Source organism: Sciurus vulgaris, assembly GCF_902686455.1.
Source record: "Sciurus vulgaris genome assembly, chromosome: 10".
NCBI classification, from domain to species: domain Eukaryota; kingdom Metazoa; phylum Chordata; class Mammalia; order Rodentia; family Sciuridae; genus Sciurus; species Sciurus vulgaris.
Window position 1 is genome coordinate 121,371,222 of NC_136470.1, and position 9,202 is coordinate 121,380,423.

The 9,202-nt window shown below is 46.8% G+C and overlaps 1 protein-coding gene across 1 annotated transcript in view; it reads right to left on the reverse strand.

The window, feature by feature from the left end:
* The window catches only part of RAB6B (RAB6B, member RAS oncogene family), a 57,756-nt gene extending 55,336 nt beyond the window's left edge, over positions 1 to 2,420 (reverse strand). The window contains exon 1 of the mRNA XM_079156047.1: positions 1,947 to 2,420. Within this exon, the coding sequence (XP_079012173.1) occupies positions 1,947 to 2,016 (70 nt within the window). The 5' untranslated portion in view covers positions 2,017 to 2,420. The remainder of the gene's footprint in view (positions 1 to 1,946) is intronic.
* Positions 2,421 to 9,202: the final 6,782 nt, after the last annotated feature.

Here is a 9,202-nt window from a genome sequence, read left to right on the forward strand (position 1 = left end):
CATGCAGAGGAGATGCTAGGCTCTTTCTTAGGCTTTGGCTGTGATTTTTAGGAACAAAGGGGCTTTGCAGGGCTTAGAAGGGGCCTCAGCAGAGCTTCTGAGGGAGCCCGGATTTTTCACTCAGACTCACCAGAGATGTTTTCCTCATCAAATTCCAAGTTACTTAATGAATTGTGTTCATTTAGACATGGAATAAATAAATGTCTGTGAGACCCTACTACAGTCCAGGTACCAGGGCAACATGAAGGCATAGGAACTTCAAGCAACCACTTTTCAGAAACAGAAGATCAGTCTCCAAGAGGCCTCAATTTGGCTTATGAGAGCCAGCTAAAAATTCAACTCTCAGGCTGCAGAAGCCTTTGGATTCTCTCCCAGGGCTGAAGACCACCTTATCCCTTCCAGACACAGGGAAAAGTCAGCTCTGTGACGCTGGAGTCTATTAAGAACAGGAAATCAGAGTCCCTGACTAGGACTGGGAGGCTGAGTTGATGGTGATCTGAAATGTCCCCAACCCACCTCTCCATGTTACAGCCAGCTGACCACCTCTCAATCTCTCTTTCAGGTAATGAGCATCAGCAGACAGAAAGCAGCCACGTGATCTCCATTGCCCACATGCTCACGTCACAGCAACACTGTTCCCTGAGCCTACCAGGTCCTCCCAGCCTTCTCTTGGACCTTTGTAGGCAGACACCAAATCAGCTGAATGGGACTAATCTGTAGGTGCTAGAGCGGGGGTCCTGCCCACCCAGGGACGTTCTTCTCTGAGAGCAGAGCTTGCTCAGGGACCGGCTTGTCTCCCTGAAGGCATGAGGCCCCTAGAGAGATGCGCTGGGAGCCACTCCTTCCTACAGGTGTCAGAGGGGTCCCTGCCCATCAATCTGGGCTTCCCACCTTGGACCAACCTAGGTTTCAAAGATGCTTTCTTAGGGGAGGCTGCGTGGCAGCAGAGAAGCCCTCAGACTCCCCCTCCCCCGGCTCTGGCCAGCTGCCACGGTGACCTCCCCTCCCCCCAAGAAGGGCGGTGAGCAGGGAGGTGGGGGTGGGAAGAATCCTCCGCCTTGGCTGATGCTCTCTGGAGGGGGGCTGGGAAGCCAGGCAGGGCGTGTCGCCTGGGCCTTTCTCTGCCCAGCGCCGAGGCTTCACAGCCTCTAATGCGAGGTGCCCCAGTACTATCCCTTAAATCACCTGGCACTGGAGGAACCTTAGCTGCCAATCGTCCACACCCCTGGGCCCCTAGGAAGCTGACATGTGCCAAGGAAGGGCGGCGGGTCTGGAACCTTCTGCCCAGTCTGACCTAAGCTTGGGGAGATTGATGCCCTGTTCGCCCATGGCCTGAACCCGCTCTTTGAAGAAGACAGGTGTCCGTCTCCCCTCCCCGCCACCCTACCCACCACCACCATCCAGCGACTGTTCCAGGGTCTGGATGTCCCCTTTCACACCGTTCCAGCAGGGGCCGCAGGGAACCCTTCGGCGCAGCCGTGTTGCGGGTGCGGCCAGCCCCCAGCCCCACCTTGTTTTCCCAAAAGGGGCACTTGTCCCCCTGCCCCCACGCTCGCCGGCACCCGGCCACCTGCGCTGTCGCCTACAGCCGGTGCCGCAGTGCGAGCGAGCCAGCGAGCCCGGCGCCTTCACGACTTGGCCAGCGCGGTAGAACAAGCCGCCGCCCTCCGGCCTCGCCGCCTCGCTGCACCTGCACCTGCACTCCGGACCCCCGCCCAGATCCCACCATCGTCCCCACCCCTGGCCCCAGCACCTCCTCAGTCTTTAGCCCGGTCCCCTCCCTAGCCCAGCCTCTCCCGGGCTGACCCCGATCTCCCCATCCCCATCCTTCTCCGCCCGGGCGTGGAAGGGCCTTTCCGAGCCCGGGCCGGGGGTCCCTGTGGTGTGGGTAAACCGGCGGCAGGGAAGACTCGGCGCTAAGCCAAGAGAATCAGCCGGGCACTTACCGCTCTGCTCCCCCAGGAACACTAACTTGAATTTCCTCAGTGGGTTCCCAAAATCTCCCCCTGCAGACATGGTGCTGGCAGCCGGGGCCGGTAGAGGAGGAGGAGGAAGAACCGAAGGAGCAGGGAGGGGAAAGGAGGAGGGCTAGGGGAGGCGGCCGGCGGTGCGGGAGCCGGAGGGGGAAGGGCTGGCTGCGCGCGTCCCTGACTCCCCAGCTGCGTCCCGGCCCCGGCCTGCGGCTGCGTGTCCGGCAGCGGCAGCGGAGGAGGAGGAGAGAGAGAGAGGAGGAGGAGGAGGAGGAGGAGGAGGAAGACTGAGGCTGGGCTGCCGAGGGCGACGCGTTTTGGACGCCCGAGGCGCGGCGCGGGCAGCGAGGCGCGGGCGGAGCGGGGCGCAGGGACCGCGCGCGGGGCGGAGGAGCGCTCTCCCGAGCCGCGCCAGTCGGCCCCCTCCAGCCTGCCTTCTCTGCCGGCGCCTGCGCTCTGCGCGCTCCCCAGCCTCTGATGTCATGCGGGGCCGGCGGCGCTGCGGGGCTGGGGGGCGTGCGCCCGCCCACCCGGAGCTCGCACCCGGGCGGGAGAGAGCCACCTCTCCTGGTCTCTAAGAGGCCCCTCGACCCGTCTCTAGCTGCCCCACTTCTTCTATCTTCCCCAGAGCAGGTTCAAAACCCTGTTTCGAACCCAGAAAAATGACAAAAAATCATCGGGACATTTGCTTCTAGTCTTTTAAACCTAGATGTTCGTCCCTTCCTCCACCTCGGGAGACACCGATGCACAGCGCAGTCGTCCGAGAGGGCAAAAAGGAAGGAAGGAGGCTGAGGGAGAGTCAGGGTGTGGTGGGGAATGGGAAGAGGTGCGGACACCTGGCGCAGACAGCAGGGAGGGGCGGGGGGTCTGGACTGTGGCCCCGTGTGGCCTCTAGCCGGTCCTCCCCTCTAGGCCCAGATCCTTTATCTGGGCGACCTGTGTTGGGTCTGTAGGTGTCCCCGCAGACTTGGTAGCGCGAGTAGAGGCGCCAGGATAGGGCGCGCCTACCTCAAACCAACCGCTTATTTTATGCTAAATCCTGACCTGCACCCTGGGAGAGAAGGCGCAGCGACGCCCCGAATGCCAGCGTGGCTATCTCCAGGACAGTGTCCTGCGTTTTTTGACCCTGGGGCGGTCAGGCTGACAATGATGCCACTCCTAGTCTTGGTAATTATGTGTATCTGGACAATGAACTCCCAGAGGAAACGGCGGTGACCTCCCACTGGCCTCCCACTGAGGCACAGGCGATAAATTGTGAGTGGATGAGAGCAAAGAGCAAATGCCAAGCTTAGAAACACTCCCATCCTGGCTAATGGTAGTTTTACAAAGCCACCTCTTACCCTCCTGCCACCCCGTGATCTCCTTCATCTATGCCATAGAGCCAACGTTTTGGGGAGATTATCACCTGCATATCTGTGACACACTTCAGGGGTTATAGGAAGAGAGAGAGGAGTGCGAGGCAGCCTTCACCTGCATATCCCAGGGTACATTTGTTATCCCCCCACCTTTGAATTTATTGGATATGCTGTAGCTATTCCCCTGTCTGCCTCCCGGCTGCTTCTCTCAGAGCCTTTCATTGTTTTTTAAACCCTTGACAGCAAGTACCACCAAAGCAGCAGCTGAGATTCCACTCTTGGATCCCAGGAACCAAGTTCAGGGCTTAAGAAACACTTGTTGAATGCTCCAATAAATGTCTAGACCCCAAATCAGAGCAACTCTTCTTGTTCTTATATTTAGGAGCCCTCGGGATTGTAGGTCAACATACATGAGCTATCACCTTCGCTGTGCTTGACATCAGAGTGAGGGTAACCTTCCCTAGGTCTGCTCTGGGGTTCCTGATCGCTGGAAGCCACATTCAGCATGGGGATGAAGGGAGCTCTAGAGAGAGAAAAGGGTCCCAAGCCACCACTCTTCCTGCCTCTTCAAGTGGTCTCTCCACAGAAGGGCCAGGATGCCTGCTGGTCAAGGCACTCAACCAGGCAACACTCCTCCAACTGTACCTTCTTCAAATACTTGGTGCTGCCTTCCTGTACCCTCCATGTTGTTGTCCTCAGATCACATGTGGCAAGACGACACAGCTAAGTAGTGACAGAAAAAGCACCAGACTTTGGGTATGCCTAAGCAAGTCCAGTACCTTCCCTGATCATTTGGACCTTCACACACAAGGTGAAATGGTGGTAGGGGAGAGAGGGATGGGCCCTTTGGTCATTTCTAAGCTTTTACATCAACCCAGATCCTTGCCAGATTCAGCTGGACTGACTAGGTCAGAATGCCTTACTGGACTCTGGTAAGGTTCTTCTGGTTCAAATGACAAAACCCCAGTTCCAACCTCTGGGCTGCTGTATTTGGAGCAGGTCCTAAGGATGCTCACAGAATGTCATCATCACACTGTGGGAATCAGAGCCTCAGAGACTCCAAGTCTGCTCTGCCTCCATTCTCCCTCCTTTTCCATCCATCCTTGCTTTCTCTTCTTACTTTGGACCTCGCCCTTGACTTGCCCTAGAGCCATCAGCCTTTCTCTGGCTTGCAGAAAATGTGTCCACTCTGAACCTCACGTGGCAACCCCACTAGAAAGAGTTTCTTCAACATAACGTCTTTGTGTCCATCTTTTAAAAGTCTGTATAGCTTCCTATTGAGTGTGTACTATATATAGAGAAGTTATAAAGAAAACCTGTCACTGTGACTGCCCATTTGTCCCCCACCCAGCTGGAGAAACCAAATGTTACAACACTTTTGATGTCCCCGGGTGTTTTCCTTCCTTCCCCAGCAACTTGAAAATAGAGAATCTTGCCCTTTCTTTGCATTTTATCACATTTGAACGTGTCCTTCAACAATACATTGCTTTGTTTTTCATCTTTTGAGTTTTATATAAGGTATCAAACTGTTGGTTCTGTTCTATGACTTGCATTTTCTTCCCATTATGTTCCCGAGATTCCTCTGTTGATACAGTTCTTAAACATTTACACTAGTTTTTAGTATCCCACTGTATGCTCCAATTTTTAAAACATTTTCAATAAAATGTGTCCAGTTTTTAAAATTCAAAATAATTTCAGAATGGCATAGAGGTTGCAAAAAAAAAAAAAAAATCACAGGAAGTTTGTGTGTGTCTTTGCCCGGCTGCCCCATGATAACATCTTATATAACCACAGTACATTAGCAAAGCCAGGAAATTAACACTGGAAAACACACCCAGACTTCTTTCTGCTATTACAAATAATGCTGCTGGGAACATTCTTTACACATCTCCTGATGCATCTGTGAAAAGTTTCCTTAAGATCTGCATCAAGGAGAGCAATTATAGTATAGAACCAAGTGTATGTTTAATTTTATGCCACACTGTTTTCCAAAGAGAGTTGTCAGGTCATATAGCTTACATCTCTACTTTTCATTTTCTTTAAGGAGGTCTTGACTAGGATAGGTTTTAATTTCGAGATGATTCTAGATTGACAAGCAGTTGAAAGAAATAAGACAGATCCTCTGTATCCTTTATCTAGTTTCCCCAATGGTGACATCTTGCAAGATGAGGTCCTATAGTTCAATATCCCACCTAGATATCAACATTAAGACTGTCAAGGTACAGAGCATTTCCATGAGGTTTTCTCTCCTGCTCCCCTTTTATAGCCACGCCTACTTTCCTCCCACTTCTGTCCCTTTCTAACCTCTGCCAACCACTAATCTGAGTTTCATTCCAATAAATTTGTCATTTCAAGAATCTTATGTAAGTGGAATTACACAGTATGTAACTTTGGGGGATTGACTTTTTTCATCCAGGAAAATTCTATGGAGATTCATCAGAATTATTCTTTGTAGCAATAGTTTGTTTCCTTTTAGTGCCAAGTAATATAGTATTCCATAGTATGAATGATGGACATTTTACCTATTTACCTGAGAAAGATATCTGGATTATTTCCAATTTGGAACCATTAAAAATATAACTGTTTCAAACATTCATATACAGTTTTTTGAGTGAACATAGGTTTTTTTTTCCCCTATAAGATAATACTGGGCCATATGTATATATGTCTGTTTTTTAAAGAAACTGCCAAAGTTTTCCAGAATGGCTTCACCACTTTATACTCTTGCCAGCAGTGTGTGAGTGATCCAGTTTTTTCGCACCCTCACCAGGATTTGGTGGTGTCAATATTTATTTTTAAAGTCATCCTGAGATGTATGTAGTGATGTATTATTGCAGTTTCTAATCTACATTTCCCTGATGGTTAATGATGTTTAACATCTCTTCATGTGTTTGTTTGCCATCTATGTATCCTCTCGGTGAAATATCTGTTCACTTCCTTCCTCCATTTTTTGACTTTTTTTGTTGTTGAGTTGGGAGAGTTCTCCAAGTGTTCCAGATTCTACTCCTTTTTCAGCTATGTGGTTTGCAAATATTTTCCCCCACTCTGCAACTTGTCTTTTCATCCTCTTTACAAGGATTTTTATGGAGTAAAAAATTTTTTATTTTGATAAAATGCAACTTACTGTTTTTTTTTTTTCTTTATGAATGGTGTTTTTGGTATCATGTCTAAGAACTCATTACAAAGCCTTATGTCCCAAAGATTTACTCTTATGTTTCCCTAAGTTTTTTTTTTTTTTTTTGATTGTTTTGTTTGTTACTGGGAATCGAACCCAGAGATACTTAAGCACTGAGCCACATCCCCAACCTTTTTAATTATTTTTACTTAGAGACAGGCTCCCTGAGTTGCTTAGGGCCTTGCTAAATTGCTGAGACTGACTTTGAACTCTAGAGTCTCCTGCCCTCAGCCTCCCAAGCTGCTGGTATTATGGGCACGTGCCACTGTGCCCGGCTTTCCTAAATGTTTTTCTTTTTCTAAAAATAGTATTATATTTTATATTTAAGACCAAATTTATGAGTTGTAGGATTTGGGCTGGAGGTTGTTTTTTTTGTTGTTGTTGTTGTTTTCTGCCTATGAATGCCCAGATGCTTAGTTGCTTTAGCATGATTTGTTGAAAATGCTGTGTGTTCTCCCTTGAATGGCTCTTGAACCTTCTTTAGAAATCTTTTGGGTCTTATTACTATGGGGGGATGTGGAAATCCAGACTGCCCACATGGTCTCTGCTGACACTGCAGATGGAAGTTCACAGTACTGCTCAGCATAGAAGAAAATCCTGGCTCTGACACTCCCATCCTAGCCAAAGGATTGGGGCACTGCTGAGATTTGACTGTGTCTCCAAATTTTATGTGTTGGAAACTTAATTCTCAATTCATATGTTAATGGCATCTGGAGGTAGGAACATGGGGAAGTCATTAAGTCAAGGAGGGCTCTGCCCTCATGAATGGATGAATCTATTAGTGAATTACTAGATTCATGGATTAGCAAAGGAATGGTTTTGTTATAATGGTGATCTCTGACCTGCAAACTTGTTCTGTCTTGCCATGTGATACCCTTTTGCCACATTATGATATAGCAAGAAGGCCCTGGCCAGATGCCAGGAAGATGCCAGTTTCGTGCTCTTAGACTTTCCAGAACCCTGAGCTAAGTAAACCTGTATTCTTTATGAATTATCAATTCTCAGGTATTTTTTAACAGCAATAGAAAACAGACTAAGACACATATCTTAGTCTAAGCTGGTGATGATGGAATCTGTACTCACCACTTGGACTTTACTGCACAGGAAGTCAGGGTGGTACAGTTTCTTCTGGGGTGTTGGCTGGAGTAGAACAGTTACTAAGTTTTCTATATTTCTGGGTTGCCCCTTTCCTTGTCCTTTGACTAGAGATAAATCTTTCATTGGGTCTTCATTTTTGTTTGTGCTTGACGTTATTTCTTGGTTTCTTGCTTCTTCAGCTCCAAATCTTAGACATATGAGATCAAAAGAAAACCCAAGGAACCTATCACCATGTTGTTTCTTGAATTTCAAGGTTCCTATCTGATTTGACTTCTTTTATCCACCTTTCAGAGTTTTCTTTATAAACAATATCCAAAGGAGTCAGTTGTATTTAGCAGGAGGAACAAAGAAAAGTACATCTATTTCATCTTTCTACATACATATTTTAATATAAGCATATTGAAATGTAATGCACATGCATAAAAGTCAACAAATCACAAGTATATGGCTTTATGAATTTATAAAGAGTGAGTATATCCATGTGACCACCATCCAGACCAAGAAAACAAATATTATCAGTACCCAGAAGTTTCCATCATGCCCCTTCCAGTCATTACACAGTATTTCCCACAAAGGAAATAACCATTGAGACATGTCAGCTTGGATTGGTTTTGCCTATATTTGAATTTTGTATAAATTGAGTCAATCAGTATATATTCATTTGTGTCTGACTCTTTCATTGAATATTGGGTTTGTAATATTCCCTCATAGGGTTGCCTGGTTGTAGTTAATTCATTTTCACAGCTGTATAATAGCGTTGTATGAATATATCACAGTTACTCATCTATTTCACTAGAAAGGGACATTTAGATTGCTTCCAGTGTTTGGTTCCTACAAATATTGCTGTTATGAAAAATATGTATGGGTTTTTGATGAACATGTGTACTTATTTTTTCTGGATATATACTTTAGTATATACCCCATAGGGTTTATGTTTAGTTTTCCAAAACTAGATCTTCCCAACTTTCCAAAGTGGTCAGCCCAGGACCAGTTATTTTTGAGAGTTCCAATATTCACAGCCTTGCAAACCCTTGGTTTTATCAATCTTTTAAGTTTAGATATTTGGTGTATTTGTAATGGTATCTCTTAGTAGTTTTAATGTGTATCTCTTATGACTAGTGGTATTGGCCATCTTTTATGTTTCAACATTTAGATTGTGTCACAAAGAGGTGTCTGTTCAAGTGTTTTCTCCTTCTTTTACTCGATTTTCTGGCCTTTTTATTGACTTATGGGAGCATTTTTAAAATTTTGTTAATTATGTGCTTTACAAGAATCTTCTCATAGTCTGTTGATTGCCTTTTTACTTGCTTAATGATATTTTTCAATGAAGAGGTAACCTTATTTTTAATGTGGTCAAATGGGCCATCTCCTTTATTGTGAGGACCTGTTTAGCAGAATCCTTGTCCACTCTAAGATCATGAGTATGAACAAAATTTATCTTGTAGAAGTTACATTGGGTTACCTTTCACTTTTAGGTCTATAAATCATCCAAAATTGATTTTTGTGGGAATCCGTTTTCCCCCATAAATATAGCTAGTTAATTCAGCAACCATTTTTACAGGAAAGACCATCCTTTCCACACAGTACTGTAAGTGTGCCTCTTT